The sequence below is a fragment of the Malus domestica genome, chromosome 16 (genome assembly GCF_042453785.1).
Source record: "Malus domestica chromosome 16, GDT2T_hap1".
NCBI classification, from domain to species: domain Eukaryota; kingdom Viridiplantae; phylum Streptophyta; class Magnoliopsida; order Rosales; family Rosaceae; genus Malus; species Malus domestica.
In genome coordinates, this window is record NC_091676.1 from 1,547,935 (window position 1) to 1,568,760 (window position 20,826).

Consider the following 20,826-nt stretch of genomic DNA (forward strand, 5'->3'; position numbering starts at 1 on the left):
TTATGGCTAGTGTGTAAAATGTAAATTCTTCATGTTTCAATATTTACTCATGAAGAACTGATTGAGACCATCTTTTGGTGTGGGGTAATCTGTTAATGTCAATTACTTGTACGTTTATCTTATGTTGGTGATTTTTATATTGGCTGTTGTCGTGATATTGGACATGTGTCTTTGTTGACGATGAGCACACTCTTGATCCTACACTGGCTCAGTCTATCGGGGTAAACACTGATAATCTACTCTCACAACTTGATTTTGGCAAGCAAGCCCTCAGTCTTGCAGAGACTTTAATATCCAGATAAAAAAAAAAAAAAAAAAAACAATTTTCATGAAAAAAACCGAACCGGACCGAAATCGAACCGAAAAAAACTAAAAGGGAAAAAAAAAAACCAAAGAAAAACCGAACCGAACCCACCCCTACCCGCACCAAGGTGCAAATGCATTGTTGTTGTCTGTCATTGCAATAAAGTGTCATCTGCCTCATTTTTTAATTGAATAGTATGAGTTATTAACACTTAGTATTACGATTATTTCTCTCTCTCCAACTCTTGGATTAAAACATAAAATTTTAAAACTTAAAAAATTTAAGTTTAACTCAGAAACAGTCTTTTTGTTCCAATAGTTAAGGGTTAAAATTTTAATCCGAAATTAATAAAGAATAAATTTAGGCCAAATTTTTTTTTTTCAATAACTATTTTCAAAATCAATTTTATGTAAATTATCATATAAAATCACAAATTTAAAACCAACATGTCCTAATATTAATAACGATGACTTTTCACTAATCTCACTATATACGTGTATTTGCTCGTCCAAACTTTAATGATCTAGTCCGCTCAAAGTCAAAAAATTTAGATGAAAAAATGGACGGAAATCTCAGGCGTGCAATCCAAAAGGCGAAGATGCTGGTATTTTACTCCACAACATTACCTGTAAAGATTATACTTTTTTAAAACTGGAAAAAGCATCGTCTGTTTCCACAAACAGATAATAACCTATAATCTATTTTTTCTTTAAAAAAGAAGAAGAAGAAATTAACTAAAGATTTCGCTAAAGCAGTCTATCATTTCAGAAGTCGAAAAAACACATAAAAGTATTTCAATCTCTTCTGATCACCATTGTGTAATTTACAAATACAAAAAATCAAATTCATAACGTACCGTATAAAATACAAGTACGTAACTCATACATTTTGTTTATTTTTTGACCATTAATGTTTTACCCAATCAAGCAAACAAACCAACCACATCGCAGCACGTTGAAAAAAAGTAGAAATAAAAAGTGAAAAAGTAAATCAGAATCAGTCTGGTTTTAATTTTAACCCCTTTTTCTTTTACCTAGAGAGAGGCAAAAGGCAGAAAAGCATAAGAAGCCGCTGAACAATTTACATGGCGAGTTACACGTTACAACCTCACAACACCGACACATCACCCACATACGCCCACTTGAAAGCAGAAATTAATTAAAAACGGTATTTAAACCATCAATTAGCCGAAAGCTAGATTCTAACCACACTAATTAAAAATTAATTAAAAAAAAAAATTAAAAAAAAAAAAAACCTAGCACTCTCTCTCTCTCTCGCTGTCTGAGCTAAGCTCAACAGCCAACTGGCGCCACGGCGGTCTGCTTGACCTTAGGCGGCCTGCCTCTGCCTCTCGGCGCACCGGTAGCCGAAGCGGGAGCTGGAGCAGAAGACGGTGTCGTTTTGGCCTTCTTGGGAGGGCGGCCACGTGGCCTTCCAGTTCCGGAATGGCTCTTGGGCTGCGGTGGGGGAGCGAAAGGGTCCCTGGGCTTCGGGGGCCTGCCGCGTGGCCTGGGCGGCGAGGAGACAGTACCAGGAGGGAGAGGGGTCTTGGCCTTGGGCGGACGGCCTCGGCCCCTCTTGGGCGGCGCGTTGGGGTCGGGCTTCATGTAGTTGTTCTTGACCAGAACGAGCTCGCCGGTGTCCTTCATCATGTTGAGGTGGTGCGCGAGGAGCGCAGCGTGAGTTTCCGGCAGATCGCCGTACGTTGACTCGATGTGCTTCGCGATTGCCGACTTGCTCGACCCGTTGCTGTCGTTCAGGGCCTCGATGGCCGCCATGATCAGCTGAAGGACAGAAAAATCAGTACAATTAGCAAAACCCAGCTGAAATTAAGCGAAGATTAAAAAGGAAAACCTGTTTGGATGCCAAGAAAAGAAAATGAAGGAAAATTGTGGGTACCTCTGGGTACTGGGGGAGGGAGGGAGCTGGCGGCGGTACCAGTGGGTTGTTGGAGCTCTCCATCGCCATGAGAACTTCCTCTAAAGAATCCGACTGAGAGATGGGGACTGAAACCGTTTTCTAGAGAGAGAAACTGAAACCGTTTTCTAGAGAGAGAGAGACTGTTGGTGTTGGTTTGGTGGGAAGTTCAGTCAGGCAGAGGGGATAAGGAAAGAAGTGAGGATTTAAAAGGTTGGTTTTCCCTTGATGATCGGACCGAGGGAAAAAGGAAGGAGGATGAAGAAGAGAGATCCGACGGTTAGGGCTTGCGAGTTTGTGTTACAATCCAACGGTACAAGACCCTATAGCACTGGTCACATGGCTCGATGACGTGGACGAAGGACTCAACTGGGCGAAATGACGTAAGAGTCCCTCAATTTAAAATCGTGCCTTGTCCCAAGCGCTTCGAATAATTTGAGTTAGGATTAGATGGGGCTCTGATGTCCTCACCTTCGCTAGGCTCAGAGGCTGATTGGCCAAAACGGTGAAGGAGGGCAAAATGGTAAAAAGACTTGGCCAGTAGGATGTTGACATCACATCGAAGGCTACGGAGCGGCAACCTTTGATTCTTCCGGGATTCAAAAATGGGTCTTCTCTCAGATCCAGCATCCAGTGCAGAGTGGCCCGCTTTAGGACTCCGGGCTGTGGTCCCTACACCAGATATACTTATCATAATTCCTGGATCAGGATCCTCTCCTAAGCCTGCTGAGTAGGCGATCGTGGTCGTTAAAATTTAATCAAACGGCTATAAATAGAGGGATTCTCTAAAAATTATAATAATTATAACTGTTGGATCAAATTTCAACGGCCACAATTGTCTGCTCAGCAGGCTCAGATTTTAAGGCTCAAGAGAGGATCCTGATCCATATTTCTTGTACCATATTTGTATCACCATTCTCATAGAGATAAAGTCCATAACAAATATCATATAAAATTGTTTGGATTTTTTTTTAAATATCCAACCAATTGTTTATCACACTTAATATATAGGGTTGTGATTCTGACACAGTGAAAAATCCCTCCTTAGCGTTGACTGGTGGGACTAGATGGTAGCACTGGCATATAATTATCATGGTAATATACTAATATTAATCACAACATTTTTATTTTAATATAACAATTTATTTATATTAAAAGCAAGCGAATAAGTTGGTTACAAAATAGCCATTTATGAAATTTGAACTTAAAACTTTATACTCACAAATAAAAAAAATATTACTAAATCGCAGTACTAAAGACAACAGTCATGTTAATATGTGTGGATGCAAATTTCTTCCTCTTTGATCTTGAACAATTTTGCACCTACAAAACAATTAACACCTTAGGTTAAGGCCAAGAGCCTCATGCGCCTACGATGAATAGGGGGCTTTGGCCGAAGAACCTCCGATGCCAAAGTTAAAATTTAGAGAGAAATAGTGTTTAGAGAATTTTGAGATTTTTGCCAAAGTGTTTGAATTGCTTTTTGGTGAAAATGGGAGACTATATATAGGGATAGGAGGTGGCCGGCCTAGCTAGGGTTTTTGGGTTTAATTTAGGTTTAATTAGCCAATTTATTATGATTAATTGGCTAATTAAACATAAAATGAATGTTTTGGTGGTTTATGGGATTAATTGGCTAGTTAATTAGGGTAATTAAAAGGGGGAAATGGTGGAAAAGGTTGAGAATAAGATGGATTACTTTTTGATGAGATTGGCCGGACCCTAGCATGATTTTGGGATGATTTGTTTGCCAATTAGGGGATTAATTAGGCAATTAATATCTTAATTGGTCAATTATTATGGTTTTAAAAAAGGGTTTTAGGAAATATGGAATAAGTATATTTATTTAGCTAATTGATTAGCTAAATAATGAAATAGAAAATATATGAATAAATTAGATTTTAAGTTTATACCTATTTTGGGCACTTTTGACTTGGTTGAGGGATAATTGTTTGCTGCTTGCGCATAGGAATCTCGGTATGCCCCAAGAGTAGTTTTGTCTTATTTTGTCAAAAATTCACGTGTCGCCTTGTGATTATTTTTTGCTCCACAATATGATTAAAATTTTATACACATATATGACCCAATGTTATTGAAAAGCTATCATTTTACTGCATTCAACACTGTATGTTGAGGAGAGCTATAATAATATGCCTCGTTTAAGACTTATTGGCAAAATGGTCTATAAGATTGACATAATTCCTCACTTTAGTCTTTCATATTTGAAATCAATAAAAGTGGTCCATGAGTTTGTTCACCATTAATTATTTTGGTCATTGCGTGAATAATCTCGGTTAAGTAACCAAAATAATTTGACCAAAATAGGGTTATTTTTGTCATTTAATTATTTTCTAACGAATATTTTTCACAAAGTGACCAAATTGATTGAAGACTGACAAACTAAAGAACATATCTATTGATTTTAAATTTCAAATACTAAAATGATAAATTATGCTAATCTCAAAAATTATTTTAGCTAAAAAGTGTTCGTTTAATGACTGTGATTAGACTAAAATGCTTGCTAGAGTCGGTGCATGCTAGAGAAAAAATGAATGATAATTTTTAAAGGCAAAATTAGGTTCACATCCTTATTTTTGTTACTCCATTGATTAAAATCCTATTCATTTTCAATTTTTGATCAAGTTTCTTGGGTATTAATAACATCATTATTTATTTTAAATATATTTCTTTAATGTTAAAAATGTTACAATTAGTATATTTATATTTATGACTAAATTTTTTATCATATATTTTTATTTTTAGTTTGCACCTATTTTTAATTTGCAAATATTTTTTAATTTGTACCAATTTTCTTTTCATTTTTAATTTGTACCCATATATTAGTTTCTTTTTGTGCCTATATTTTTTAAAGTTTTATTTGTGTTTGCACTCATGTGTATATCGTCACGTGACATTGTATATTTAATCAATGATAGAAAATTTTCATATGGTATATTTATGTTTTATGCCTAAACTTTGTGTCATATATTTATATTTTTAGTTTGTACCCACTTTTAATTTGCAACATTTTTTTTAATTTGTAGTATTTTCTTTTTAGTTTTATTTTGTACCCATGTATTAATTTCTTTTAGTGCCTATATTTTTAAAAACTCATTTGTATTCATAATTTTTAATCTTTTATTTGTACCCTAATTTATTTCTAATGTACCCATTCTTTTTTTGTAAAATGTACCAATTTTTTGTAACACTATGAATACATTCTTTTGCCATTTATTATTTATTATTTTTACATAGTTTTTATCCATTTATTCAATCAAAATGTTTGAATTTTTTTTATTGTAACCGTTTATAATAGTATTATAATGAGGGATTTTAAATTTATAGGATTATTGTCACAGCCCGTTCCAAAATATTACATTCGTGGCTGTGAATGGACGAAATTGCCCTTAAGAAATACTAAGTATGTGAAGCTCAAGTTGATAATTATCTAGGTTCCTAAGTTTTGAAAATAAAATGGAATTTAATAAGGATGGAACTTAGATTTTTAGGTTAAAATTTTGTGGTTTAGAGTTGGGGATTGGAAAAGGACCACGTGGGATCCCCATTCCTTATTTCCCTCCCCATTTCCCGTATACTGTCCTTCATACTCTCTTTCTCTTCCTCAGACCTCACTCTCTCTCTCTCTCTCACCCTCTCGAACACACGGGCAACCATCAAAACCACCTAAAACTATTACCAACGCCGGATTTAAAACCACCATTGCACTCCTGAGGACTCCACGATCACGTAGGTACCAGTTTAAGGTAAGTTTCACTTCGAAAACCCTAGTTTCTAAAGTTGCCGTGAATGTGTACTGTTCATGAGCTTTGAATTGGTTGATTTTTAGGACAATCCAAGCTCATAGTGAGCTTAGTGAGGTCCCAAGGAAGCTCGGAGTGCTTCGTTGGAAGGATTTGGACGTCGGGATCACGAGGGTTAAGTTTGGCCGGTTTTGCTTGGATTTTTCCGGTGAGATTTAGTTGTTTTTGAAGCTTAAAAGTAGTATATTGTGATTCTACATGTTGAGGGCTTTAAATTGATATATTATACGAAGAAAATGGTTGAGAAACGAAGGAGAACGAAGCATTTGAAAATTACCCAGTTTCCGGCGACCTCCGAGGCTTTCGAGGCAGTTTCCGGCCAAACCACGGCGAACTAGGTGTTTTGCAAGGTACCATTATCTTTGTCTCTTCAAGGGCTACAACTTTCGTTTTTGAATCACTTGATTTCGTTGAGAAATGACAAAGTTATGGCAATTTGAAAAACTGCCCAGAAAACGGCCGCCGGAAAAACCAGTCCGGCGACCCAAGGAAGAAGAAGGTACTACAGTAAAAATAAAAAATAAAAATAAAATTATTTTAAAAATATGTCGACGTCCGTGACGTCGAGTAGATCACTGTGGTATATTCATATACCTAAATTGAACACCGTATGAGAAAGTTATTGAAGATTGTTGGTTAGGTGTTCAAATAACGTTTTATAGTTTTCACATTTAGGTGAAAATGTGAATTGATGATCCGACCGTTGGATCGTCACCAAACTTTGATACGTTGTAATACGTAATATTTGAGGATTATTGAAACTTACGGATTGGGAATCCGAGTTACGGATCTTCCGGAATTGGAATTGTAAGTCCATAATATAAAATGTTAACCGTCACTTAGTTTTGGAAATTGACGGAGATCCGACCGTTGGATGGTAATGAAATTTTAGGATGTTATCCTAGAGATATATTGTGGACCTCTGGAAGTTATGGATTTAAAATCTGAGTGGCAGATCTTCCGGATCGAACTACGTAGTGACGTATTTTATATAAGTTATATATTCTATCGATATGAATTCTGAGGTTGGATTTGATTACTATTCTAGGCGGCGATCGTCGTGACGCCTTGATGTGTGGTGCTAGGGAGTTGTTGGACGAACTCCAGGTGAGTGGGCAGTTTTGTTTTCCGTATATATATATATACTTAACGTTTTCCCAGAAATTGAAAATGCATGAAATTATGTTTAAAATGAAATGCATATGAGTTATGTGGAAAAACGGGAAGTGAAATACCATGCATAGAATTGATATGAAAAGTATATAGAAATGTGAGTTGAAATGCCATGCATGAATTGATTTATGATGCATATGTATGAAATGGTGCGGTGGACGCACAGATGAGTATTTAATTACTGTTATGATGATGATGATATATATTGAGCTCAAATCCTGCACCATGGTTTAGTGCTTATAGTATTCACCGCATCGCACGCTCGCCTTGGATCCAAGTAGATGCTAGTCGTACAGTCCACGCGGAGTGGGTACGACAGACCAGTCGCGAGAGTGTTAGTGAGATTCCGACTGGTGGGTGACCTTAGATTATGTGCACAGATGATTTATGAGAAGCACTAGAGCGTAACTTGTGTGCAGAAGGCCGGACGGGTCACAGAGGTGACTCCGGTAGAGTGATAATGATAGATTTTGAGCTCTAGGTTCAACCGTATAGGGCTATTAGAGGGCCTACGGTTGATTACTTTCTTGCACCTGATATGATTATGTTGATGCATTCATACCTTATTACTGTTGAGATGATGTGGCATGGCATAATTAATATGAGAAATGTTGAGATGACATGGCATGGCATGATTGATAAAGAGATAATGTTGAGATAGTAAAAATGAAGTTTTGAGAATATATATGTATATTTATATTTTACATTTCTGGGAAAGTATACAGGTTTTACGGAGAGGGGTTACAACGTTTTGAGAAATGTTTGGATTTGGAAAAGAATTGTTTTACTGACCCACTCAATTTTGGTTTTGCGCCCCTCCAGGTTCAGGAATCACAAAGGTGTGGTGACTACGAGGAATTCGACGGTGTTCTGACAGATTGGACAAAATTAGGACTCACCTTCGGGTGTATCAACTTATAAATTGTATCTTAAAGCTTCCGTACTGTGCAAATGGTTACGTCACTCTCACGTGACGGCCAGCATGCCCTCCTTCGGGACGGGGTGTGTTAGTTGGTATCAGAGCATGGTTGCAATCTTGGACATCTTGAGAAGTTCTAGTGAATTCTGTCAGAACTACACCGCCTCGTAGCAAGCCACGTAGTTAGAGGAACTTAGTCTCCCTGATTTAGCGGTTTAGGGGGAAACTATTACTATGGTGATTCAGTCTATTGTCTAAAGGGACATTTTAAGATGGGTAATGAGTTGAACTTGAATCACCTTATGAAATGATGAACCTGAGAGAGCGAAGTAACGGTTTAACCATTTGGAAAAGATGTTTCAGATTATGCAAGTCAAAGGAAATTTCCTTCTGACAAGGGGTCGAGATGACTACCTGGTTTTGGTTATGAATTTGTATCCTGGTGGAAACAGGAGTATGATTTGTTGTCACCGGAGGAACAGTCGATTGAGAATTGTTTAAGGACTTGTTTAAGGAAAAGTTTATCCCTCCGGCATTTATCGATGGTAGTAAACAAGAGTTTACAAATATGAGACAAGGAAGGTGATGATCGAGGGATATTATAGAAAGTTTTCAGACTAGCCTCGTTCCATCCAGATATTGTTGTTAATTTGGTGGAGGTGTTATGTTGTTTTAAGCTGGGTGACAAAAGGGAAGTGGTATTTTGGGTGACCACTATCCATTGTAGTTCTTATCAGGAGTATGCTAGATGTTGTTGAATCTTGAGGACTCTGAGAACATGAGCAACGAGAATAAAGAAGAATAAGAAATGAATGGGAATTAAAAGAAGACGATAAAGTTAATGATTCGTCATATCAAGGATATAGAAAGATTCAGAGCTTCGAAAGAAGTGAAGCTAGAGTTAATTCTTCCAGCTGAGGTTTTAATGTCGCTGGTCAGAGTAAAAGTGATGGATATACAGGTAATCCCAGATATTTGAGACAAGGTGTCTCGAGTAAAGGAAATGTACTTTGTGCAGCAGGTACAAAATTAACACTTTGGGAAGTGTGAAATTAATGAATGTGTTTATGTGAACAGAGGGGACACAGAATTGTGAATCGTCCCTAGAATCAGTTGTACCCAACAGTTTTCTATGACATCGTAGTGTCGATTCAGCAAGTTTATGAACTTAGTAGTTTGGTCGGATTGACCGTGGGTACAGAGAGATTTGATGAGTTATATGTTCAGCCGTACAGACCATGAGAGGTGGATCTGGCTGACGCATGAGAAATTGGTGAGTTATAGGCTCGGCCGTACCGACCACGCGGAGTGGATCCGGCCGACGTATTATTGAGATAAGAGTTGAATCAGCCGTATTGGTCATTTTAGTTGACTTCGGCTGATATATATATATTTTTTTATTATTATGATTGATATTGCCTAGAAAGTAGTAAATAAATGCGGTTGAGACGAGTGTATGTATTTTGCATTGAGTGGCAAAATAGTATTATTATATCTTTGAGAGTGGTTGCCTACTTATCGAGACAACGATGATTTATCAGTATTACGGGCTGCAGACCGTAATATTAATAACTCATTCGTGGATTCGTTAAGCAAGCAAACCGGTAGGTTATTTTATGTTAGTGTTGTACTTATTCAGAATGCTTAGTAGTAATAGAGTATGTGTTGTATCAGTTAATTCTGTTCCATTAGATTGGTTGGTTATAATTGTGACAAGACGGAATGTTATGGGAAACCAGTACTTTCCATCGATCTGGATGACCAGAGATTACTTTTGTAAGTATGCAAAGTGAAGTGAGTTCAGCCATTATTTATGCTGTGAAAGCAAAGAGATTGTTTTGAAAGGCTGTCAAAAATACTTAGCTCATGTGGTACTAAATGATGTTGTTTGGAGTAGTGTGAATAATGTCGAAAGAGTTAGACATTTCTTGATGTCTTCCTTGAAAGTATACCTGGATTGCCTTCAGGCAGAGATATGAGGTTCATTATTGATTTGTTGCCAGGTATAAATTTATATTGGAGATTGGTTCAGGATGAGTTAAGGGAATTGGAAATTCAGTTGAAAGAATTGGTTGATAAAAGTTTTATTCAACCTAGTACAACACTTTTGAGGAGCACCAGTTCGTTGGTGAGGAAGAAAATGGATTTTTAAGGCTATCCATTGATTATAGACAATGGAGTCGGGTAACGATTGAGAACCGTTATCCATGGTGATGTACTGATGTTTATTTAACCAGCTCAGAAGTAAATTGCGAAGATTCAAAGATTGAATTGAGATCTGGTTACTACCAATTGAATATTATAAGTGACGTTGATCATAAGATGATTTCTGGACTTGTTATGGTCCTTATAAAGTTTGGTGATGCTATGTGGATACTCATGCGGTTTTATGAGTTGATGGATGAAGTATTCCAATAATGCCTTGATAATTGATATCATTTTCATTGAAGATATTCTGGCATATTCTGAGCCAGAGCAGAGCATGTAAACGTATTAAGTCGGTGAAGCAAAGATTGAGAGAACGTTGGTTGTATGCTAAATAGCAAATGCTAAAGTTAGATGAATCAGGTGGCATTATGAGATTTGTTATATATTCTTAAGGTATTCAAGTGAATCCTTAAAGGATAGCAGAAATTGAGGAATTGGAACAACCACGAGCTGTAATTGAGATTCGGAATTTCTTAGCTTACCAGGCTATTTTGGATGGTTGTGAAAGAGTTTTTAGTCATTGCTTTGTCATTGACGAGACTGTTGAGAAAAGAGGTTATGTATGAGTGGGAAGGAAATTGTGAGCAAAGGATTCAACAACTGAAGTATTTCCTCACTCATGCACGTATTTTGGTATTCCCAGAGAATAATGGTAATCATAAATTTTTAGTGATGTTTCTTGAATGGTATTGGAGGCATGTTGATGCAAATGTTAGGGTGATTGTATATGTTTCACGACAAATGGAACCTCATGAGATGAATTACCCTACTGGTGATTTGGAAGTCACGATTATCATCCTTGCTGTGAAGTTATGGAGACATTATATGTTGATAAGAATGCAAGATTTTACAAATCAAAAGAGTCTCCAATATTTGTTTACTCGGAAGGATTTTGATATGAGGCAACAAAGGTGGATTGAATTACTTAGTGATTATGATTGTACGATCAGGGTGATCGTGAATTGTTGTAGCTGAAGCACTTGATGAGAAGACTCCAGTAAGAATTAATGCTTGGTACGCTTGCCAAGATTATCTTCTTGTGGATTGGAAATCAACTGAAGTAAAGTTGAGAATTGGAGATTGAGAAGAAGCTCTACTTGCTAATTTTAAAGTTAGGCATTTTTGGTAAGGTCGTACTCGAGACTCAAATGCTTGACGAAGAAATTTAAGAATTAACCAAGGCAGAGAAAGAAGGGAAAAAGAATGAGTACATGATTCGTGAATCAAATGGTATGTGGATACAAGAAAACAAAAAGTATGTGCCTAATGCTGAGGATTTGAAGCAAGCAAATATTGGACGAAGTTCACTGTTCAACTTCTGCAATATTCCAAAAGTAATAAGATTTATCATACCATTCGACAGTTTTATTTGGTCAGCAGATTGAGGCAGAAAGAGATAAACCTTTGGATTGAGATAATTATTTTATGTTTCGCAGTGGAAATGGAAAGATATTACTTTGGATTATGTGTACAAGCTTCCTTGTACACAAGATGGTTATGATCGAATTTGAAGTGATAGTTGGTCAATGTACCAAGTTAGTACAATTACTCCAGTGCTGAGTAATAACTTTTTCCCAGACAGGGCAACGGTACTTAATGTATTTTGTGTTCGATGCGTTGTCGCTAGGTGGCAGAGTCGTCACATGAGATTCTGGTGCAACTATTGAGAATTAAATTGGATTCGACTTGTTAAGGAACCAAGGACGACTTTGGATTGGAAAAAGAAGGTCCTGAGAATTAAGACAAAGTAAGTGGTAAAAGCTTTGTAAAGGAAATCATTCAGTAGAAAATTATGTGGGAGAAAGAGAATCGGATGAGAGAGATTTACCCGAAGCTATTGTTGGAGTATGGTTGATTTAGTTGGTAGCTGGAATTTCGGGGACGAAATTCTATAAGGAGGGGAGATTGTCACAGCCCGTTCCAAAATATTACATTCGTGGCTGTGAATGGACGAAATTGCCCTTAAGAAATACTAAGTATGTGAAGCTCAAGTTGATAATTATCTAGGTTCCTAAGTTTTGAAAATAAAATGGAATTTAATAAGGATGGAACTTAGATTTTTAGGTTAAAATTTTGTGGTTTAGAGTTGGGGATTGGAAAAGGACCACGTGGGATCCCCATTCCTTATTTCCCTCCCCATTTCCCGTATACTGTCCTTCATACTCTCTTTCTCTTCCTCAGACCTCACTCTCTCTCTCTCTCTCACCCTCTCGAACACACGGGCAACCATCAAAACCACCTAAAACTATTACCAACGCCGGATTTAAAACCACCATTGCACTCCTGAGGACTCCACGATCACGTAGGTACCAGTTTAAGGTAAGTTTCACTTCGAAAACCCTAGTTTCTAAAGTTGCCGTGAATGTGTACTGTTCATGAGCTTTGAATTGGTTGATTTTTAGGACAATCCAAGCTCATAGTGAGCTTAGTGAGGTCCCAAGGAAGCTCGGAGTGCTTCGTTGGAAGGATTTGGACGTCGGGATCACGAGGGTTAAGTTTGGCCGGTTTTGCTTGGATTTTTCCGGTGAGATTTAGTTGTTTTTGAAGCTTAAAAGTAGTATATTGTGATTCTACATGTTGAGGGCTTTAAATTGATATATTATACGAAGAAAATGGTTGAGAAACGAAGGAGAACGAAGCATTTGAAAATTACCCAGTTTCCGGCGACCTCCGAGGCTTTCGAGGCAGTTTCCGGCCAAACCACGGCGAACTAGGTGTTTTGCAAGGTACCATTATCTTTGTCTCTTCAAGGGCTACAACTTTCGTTTTTGAATCACTTGATTTCGTTGAGAAATGACAAAGTTATGGCAATTTGAAAAACTGCCCAGAAAACGGCCGCCGGAAAAACCAGTCCGGCGACCCAAGGAAGAAGAAGGTGCTACAGTAAAAATAAAAAATAAAAATAAAATTATTTTAAAAATATGTCGACGTCCGTGACGTCGAGTAGATCACTGTGGTATATTCATATACCTAAATTGAACACCGTATGAGAAAGTTATTGAAGATTGTTGGTTAGGTGTTCAAATAACGTTTTATAGTTTTCACATTTAGGTGAAAATGTGAATTGATGATCCGACCGTTGGATCGTCACCAAACTTTGATACGTTGTAATACGTAATATTTGAGGATTATTGAAACTTACGGATTGGGAATCCGAGTTACGGATCTTCCGGAATTGGAATTGTAAGTCCATAATATAAAATGTTAACCGTCACTTAGTTTTGGAAATTGACGGAGATCCGACCGTTGGATGGTAATGAAATTTTAGGATGTTATCCTAGAGATATATTGTGGACCTCTGGAAGTTATGGATTTAAAATCTGAGTGGCAGATCTTCCGGATCGAACTACGTAGTGACGTATTTTATATAAGTTATATATTCTATCGATATGAATTCTGAGGTTGGATTTGATTACTATTCTAGGCGGCGATCGTCGTGACGCCTTGATGTGTGGTGCTAGGGAGTTGTTGGACGAACTCCAGGTGAGTGGGCAGTTTTGTTTTCCGTATATATATATATACTTAACGTTTTCCCAGAAATTGAAAATGCATGAAATTATGTTTAAAATGAAATGCATATGAGTTATGTGGAAAAACGGGAAGTGAAATACCATGCATAGAATTGATATGAAAAGTATATAGAAATGTGAGTTGAAATGCCATGCATGAATTGATTTATGATGCATATGTATGAAATGGTGCGGTGGACGCACAGATGAGTATTTAATTACTGTTATGATGATGATGATATATATTGAGCTCAAATCCTGCACCATGGTTTAGTGCTTATAGTATTCACCGCATCGCACGCTCGCCTTGGATCCAAGTAGATGCTAGTCGTACAGTCCACGCGGAGTGGGTACGACAGACCAGTCGCGAGAGTGTTAGTGAGATTCCGACTGGTGGGTGACCTTAGATTATGTGCACAGATGATTTATGAGAAGCACTAGAGCGTAACTTGTGTGCAGAAGGCCGGACGGGTCACAGAGGTGACTCCGGTAGAGTGATAATGATAGATTTTGAGCTCTAGGTTCAACCGTATAGGGCTATTAGAGGGCCTACGGTTGATTACTTTCTTGCACCTGATATGATTATGTTGATGCATTCATACCTTATTACTGTTGAGATGATGTGGCATGGCATAATTAATATGAGAAATGTTGAGATGACATGGCATGGCATGATTGATAAAGAGATAATGTTGAGATAGTAAAAATGAAGTTTTGAGAATATATATGTATATTTATATTTTACATTTCTGGGAAAGTATACAGGTTTTACGGAGAGGGGTTACAACGTTTTGAGAAATGTTTGGATTTGGAAAAGAATTGTTTTACTGACCCACTCAATTTTGGTTTTGCGCCCCTCCAGGTTCAGGAATCACAAAGGTGTGGTGACTACGAGGAATTCGACGGTGTTCTGACAGATTGGACAAAATTAGGACTCACCTTCGGGTGTATCAACTTATAAATTGTATCTTAAAGCTTACGTACTGTGCAAATGGTTACGTCACTCTCACGTGACGGCCAGCATGCCCTCCTTCGGGACGGGGTGTGTCAATTATAAATTTCATAAAATATCAAACAATTAATGTCAAAACTATAAAAATAAAAATATTAATAGTAATATAATGAGGTGTACAAAGTCAAGGGACCTTGATGAAACTTTAAATATTATTAAAGTTTTAATCAAAGAATGTTAAGGATTAGAGATCGGATCCAAAATATCCCATTTTAAAATTTATTTATGACGTATGTAATCCCTCTTACACCAATTTACAAAAATTGTGAATTAACATCTTTTTTTAGGCTAAATTATATTTTACCTCATCAGATTTGAGGTTGATTTCAATTCCTTACAATATCTTTAAAACATTTCAATTTCATACATCTATTTATCATTTTATTTCAATTTCATACATATGTTAGAAAATTTGTTAAGTAAAACTGTTAAGTGATGATGTAGCAAATATGTGATCCACATTTGTGCTGACGTGGCTACTACATTTGTGTCACGTGACAAATTTTTTTATTCATTTAAAATATAATAATATTTACCCTATTGAAAAAAAAAAAACCATACAAACCCAAAAACCCCCCGACCCACTTCTCCATCTCCTCCCTCTTCACCTCTCATCCCTTCTCTTTCCCCAGACCCACTCCTCCCTCTTCACCCCCTGACCCCAATGAACTCAACCCACCACCACCCTAGCCCAACCGGAAAAAAAAAAATCACACTCTCTTCTTCCCACCCTAAATCCACCACCATGAACTCGAGCCGAGCTCTCCGACCTCGTGCACCGGAAGCTCAACCATGCAAATGCCTACCATTGTTGTTGCCATTTGAAACTCTGAACATCTTTTGAACCCCCCACCTCTCGATCCATTCATGGTGAAATTTGATAAATTAGGGGTTTCAGCTTGTTGGGGTTTCTGAATTTTTTGTAAAGATGTGAAATTAGTGTTGCTTTTGCTTTGTTTGATGGATTTGGATAAACAAAGCATATTGCCTTCATATTTTGATAAATTGCTTCGTATGGGATTTTTGTTTTTGTTGCTTCATTATGTTTGAGCTGAGGAGGAAGAGGAGTATGACGACGTCGTTGGGTAGTAATGGTGGTGGTTGCTGCTGGGGGTTTGAGGAGGAAGACAGCGGCGGCGGGATGCGGGTGAACTAGAAAAGAAGGTTGAGGGTGATGGTTTGTAAGGGATGGGGGTGAAGAGGGAGGAGTGGGTCTGGGGAGAGAGAAGGGATGGGAGGTGAAGAGGGAGGAGATGGAGAAGTGGGTCGGGGGTTTCTAGGTTCTTATGGCAGCCATGTTAATACAAATGTAGATCCCATATCACTTAACGGTTTATTTAGCAAATTTTTTAACGGATTAATGAAATTGAAATAAAATGATAAGTATATGTATGAAATTGAAATGTTTTAAAAATGTTGTAAGGAATTAAAATCAACATCAAACCTGAGGGGGTAAAATGTAATTTACCCTATACTTTACTTCAACACACGTAAAATTAGGACCTTTGACTTGTTGGGTCTCACCATCCTCCATTGCCGTGCTTGAGTAAAATTACGAATGGATACATTCTTCATTTCTGTCTGGTCAAAAATGCATATGCGTTAATGATCATCGCCGGATCCTTTTCTTAAGGATCCCGTGATCTTACCTGTTCATCGTATATCGTACGGTTAGTTTTCATTAGGTATTATTTGTATTTAATTTTAAAATTTAAATTTTGAAATGATTTCTTACCGCACGATATATGATGAACGAATGAGATCATGGAATCCCTAGGATCTCTAAGAAAATGATCCGGCAATGATCCTTTTCCTTATATATTGAGTTTGGTGTGGACACGTGTCAAATGTCAAAGTGCCTCTCTGGTACATAGCTGACACGTCACCATTTCACTTGTTATTGCCAACTAGCATTGTTATCGGAGATGAAAATTTGAGCTCAGAAGCATAAGAGGAAGCACATCCACTCTAGCTAATGCGGTTAATAGATGGATTGGATGGTAAGCCGGGCCCTTCTTTTGAATAGTTCATTTGAAAGAATTGGAGTTCAATCAAAATTGCAACGGTTAGTAGCATCACTTACCTAATTCATTTCCCTCTTTCAACTTTTTACATGATATTCGAAAAATTTTTACATTTCTATCATGCAAAAATGAGAGTAATCAAAACCTCTTATAAAGAATATAAATATATATACACTCACACACACATATATATACCTATCTTTCCACCGGACGTTTACCACGGGTATCTTGTTCTGGGGCTGCTGCTGAAATGGTTCCGGCTACTGAACTGGTTCCGGCTACTGAACTGGTTCCGGTTGCAGAAAAGCTCGAATCTGAATAACGGGAATTTGATTCACCAGAAGTTCCGGCAGTGGATGAAATCCCTGCTGGCAGGCGAGATCTTCTATATCTTGATCCAGGTACTCCCGGCCTCATTGGCTCTTCCAATTGGCTTGGTTTCTTGGATAGGATCACAACCACACGATGCATTGTGGGGCGGATTGTGGGATCACCTTGTATGCAGAGCAATCCCATCTGAATACACATCGCTACTTGCTCGGGGACTGCTGATGATGCTAATGTCGGGTCCATAAACTCCATGCTTCTCTCCTTCTTGTAAAGCTTGTACGCCTGCAACAACAGTGGACAACGTTTAGGCTTAGCAGTCCCAAAAATCAATCAATTTATCAACCATTCCTTTGATCACGTCACCTACTACATTGACCAAGAACAAAATATTTGGTGACATAAAATTTGACCCAAATGGTGGGCCTAAATCATTGTGATTTATACGGAAGTATCTTCCTGATGCTTGCCATTCAAGAAATGTTCATAGCTCGCCACAGAATTTTCACACCTGGCTCATCAAATGATAGTTTAATCTACAATCTTACCCAATCAAGCAGATTCTGCGCATCAACATTTCCGTTGAACGATGAATTTCTTTGGCCACTAATCAGCTCCAAAACCACAACTCCGAAGCTAAACACGTCCGCCTTCGCTGATAAATGCCCATGCATAACATACTCCGGAGCCATATAACCACTGTTTCAAGCAAATTATAAAGGTCTATGTTAAAATCAAGTAAACAAGGGAGGTCCTGAGTACTTCGACCCCACACACTTGAAATAAAATTCAGGGCACAAGACACCATACTTGGTACCAGCAACGCGGGTATTGACGTGCGTTTCGTCTTCGGGAAAGAGGCGGGCCATGCCAAAATCAGCAATCTTGGGGATCCATTTATCATCAAGTAGAATATTGCTGGCCTTGATGTCGCGATGTATAATACAATTATGCGAATCTTCATGAAGGTAAAGCAAGCCCCTTGCAATGCCACATATTATATCAAACCTCCGCTTCCAGTCAAGCTCCTTCCTTCCATTCGAATCTGTACAGAGACCGTAAAAATCGCTGTCAGTACATTATTTAAAAGTCTGTTGACAATCATTTAACCAAATTAAAACGAGGACAATACGCATCACATAATATATCTATTTTTGCCAATTAGGTGTTAAAGTCATGGGGGTTAACCAAATGGTGTAGATTGTTCTCCATCATGAGCTGGCAAGGTTGTGTCAACAACTCAGAAACTTCTGTTCGTTGCTTGGCTGAAAGAATGTCGATAAGGTGAAGGTCTTAAGATCCACCTCCTTCACAAGTTTTAAATCAAAACTTGAAAACTATGCTTATGATGTCATAATTAACAGGTGTCAAAGTACCTATCAAAGATGTTACTGTAATTGCCTACAGCTAATATAGAAAGAAATTGTGGTCAACAAGTACTTTTAAGAATCAACGAATAAATTAGGATTCAAAGAGCCTTCAAGTTTGACTAAATTTCGGATACAATTCTGGCAAACATATCAGGAAATATGATGGAGTTGGGGGGTAGAGTATGTATGATCTTCAGAACTAAAGCGAATTGATCCAAAATCAAGAAATCTGTACAACTTAAGTTTCTGCTAAATTCACCTAACCAGCGTTTAAGATCAAAATATGGAGTGAGGAAAATGAGGAAAATCTTAGTAGATATGATACTGCAAAAGACTCGTATAGAATCAAATATCAAATATCAAATTATTTGTGCTGATCTATAAACAAAACACCGAACATGGTTGCATTATCTATTGTGCAGGATGCAGTTGCCAAATAATAATCTGATCGTAAAGTGTAGAAGGATTAACGAGTGCTTACTGAAGAGAAGCTTGTCGAGGCTCTCATTTGAGACATACTCATAAACGAGTAGTTTCTCTACCCCGTGTGCACAATAGCCCAACAAATTCACAACATTACGGTGCTGCACACGAGCTAGCAACTTGGCCTCGTTCAAGAACTCTCTCTTTCCTTGATTTGAACTCCCTGACAACTTCTTCACTGCAATTTCTCTCCCATCCTCCAACCTCCCCTGAGAAAGACGCACCACACAAGTTTTAAGACACATTAACAGCCCCGTTTACTTTGTCTCTTGGGAATTTAAGGATCTAGTCAACAAGGCAAAAACTCGGTGGTATGTCAGGTCGCAAGATACATATGTAATCAGGGAGACAAATGTGCTTAAAGTTTATAGTTTAGCAAGATACCTAGTTTAGAACATTACATAAACACTACATTGGCAGTGAAGTCATTTGCGACTTCACCTTTGGTGTAACTTCCTAATGAAGCAAAAGACATACACGTTCAAGACACGTGAGAATCAGGATAACATTCTTCCGTTATATTGTTAACATAATCCTTCAATCTCCGTAGAAATGCACTAAATCCTTAACACCCAAGAAAGCTGCGGATTAGAAGAAAGTAGCAGGTGGTGGTGGTGCATACAAGTGCATGATTAAGTCGATAACTAATCTAAGTTTGTGTTTCTTATTAACTAATAACCATCATCATTATCTAATTAAGCTAAGGAACAATCTTCTACACACTACTTGCAACAATTCTGACATTTTACAAAACAATTTGTTTCACTAAATGCCAACAAAAATATAAATAAATAAAAAGATAATAATTTACTTCACTAAATAATTCGTATCATTAACTATGAAATTATAAAATAACTAGAGAGACGAATTTGAGAAACAAGTTCAGCAGAAAGAAAAAAAATGTGAGCTTGAAAAAACTTTTTTTCCCAAAAATTTCTCAGCAACCAAACAGATTAGTCAAACGAAAACATTAGCAGATCTACCTTATAAACGGGTCCGAAACCGCCTTGTCCGAGCTTATGAGTGGAGTGGAAATTCCTCGTGGCAGCAACCAAAGTTTCGAAAGGAAAAACCTTCTGTTCCTGCTGAGCAATCTTCTCCAAGTCCTCTTCGTTCCGTCCGTCTGATCAAATAAAAACAGAGCAAAAAACACACAAAAACATAAATCATCTGATACAAGCACAAAACGAATGAATTTCACGAAATTGCAAACTGGGTTTTTGAAATGAACGAAATTGAAAAATGGGTTTCTGAAATTCACGAAATTGCGAACTGGGTATCGATTTTCACCTCTTCTGGAGCCGAACCCACAAGTTTTCATAAGATTGTTGAAGAAATTCCTGGACTTGGTCATGGTTTTCTGAGACTTTTAGAACAGCCCACACCCCATAAATGAACACAGAAGAAGAAGAAGAAGAAGAAGAAGAGCAGGTGGGGCTTGTGGAATTTCGTTTTCTGCGAATTAGAAATCATGAACCGTGGGATTTGGAGGTGTTGGAGAAAATGATTAATTGTGTGGATTTTTATGAATCCTGTGGGAATGAAACAGAGAGAGTTTGCGGAGAACGGAACGTGTTGACTTAGATAACCCCACGTGTTGACTTGTTGTAGATTAAGGAGTGCAGTCAAATTTAAATTTGAATTTGAGAGGATTTTAGAAGATTTTAAAATTTAGTTCGTGTCAATTAAAAGATTTTAAAGGATTTTATGATTCATTCAAATCTAAGTGTATTAAAAAAATTAAGATTTTAGAGAATTT

General features: G+C 37.5%; 2 protein-coding genes and 2 long non-coding RNA genes across 4 annotated transcripts; 2 read left to right on the forward strand and 2 right to left on the reverse strand.

The window, feature by feature from the left end:
• Positions 1 to 1,282: 1,282 nt before the first annotated feature.
• On the reverse strand, positions 1,283 to 2,437 carry LOC114822185 (HMG-Y-related protein B-like). The gene is made up of 2 exons (XM_029096409.2): positions 2,204 to 2,437; positions 1,283 to 2,088 (listed from the first exon to the last, which is right to left on the reverse strand). The coding sequence occupies exons 1-2, from the start codon at positions 2,270 to 2,272 to the stop codon at positions 1,597 to 1,599; spliced, it is 561 nt and encodes a 186-aa protein (XP_028952242.1). The 5' UTR covers positions 2,273 to 2,437; the 3' UTR covers positions 1,283 to 1,596.
• Positions 2,438 to 6,062: 3,625 nt separating this feature from the next.
• Positions 6,063 to 8,228, forward strand: LOC139192811 (uncharacterized). The gene is made up of 4 exons (XR_011577221.1): positions 6,063 to 6,190; positions 6,276 to 6,392; positions 7,091 to 7,149; positions 8,038 to 8,228. It is a non-coding gene; the product is annotated as an uncharacterized lncRNA (long non-coding RNA).
• Positions 8,229 to 12,452: 4,224 nt separating this feature from the next.
• On the forward strand, positions 12,453 to 14,968 carry LOC139192810 (uncharacterized). The gene is made up of 5 exons (XR_011577220.1): positions 12,453 to 12,661; positions 12,745 to 12,866; positions 12,952 to 13,068; positions 13,767 to 13,825; positions 14,714 to 14,968. It is a non-coding gene; the product is annotated as an uncharacterized lncRNA (long non-coding RNA).
• Positions 14,969 to 16,933: 1,965 nt separating this feature from the next.
• Positions 16,934 to 20,676, reverse strand: LOC114822043 (cysteine-rich receptor-like protein kinase 43). The gene is made up of 6 exons (XM_029095967.2): positions 20,358 to 20,676; positions 20,051 to 20,190; positions 19,066 to 19,276; positions 18,025 to 18,259; positions 17,763 to 17,913; positions 16,934 to 17,499 (listed from the first exon to the last, which is right to left on the reverse strand). Exons 1-6 carry the CDS (start codon positions 20,419 to 20,421, stop codon positions 17,083 to 17,085), a joined length of 1,218 nt encoding a protein of 405 aa, XP_028951800.1. The 5' UTR covers positions 20,422 to 20,676; the 3' UTR covers positions 16,934 to 17,082.
• Positions 20,677 to 20,826: the final 150 nt, after the last annotated feature.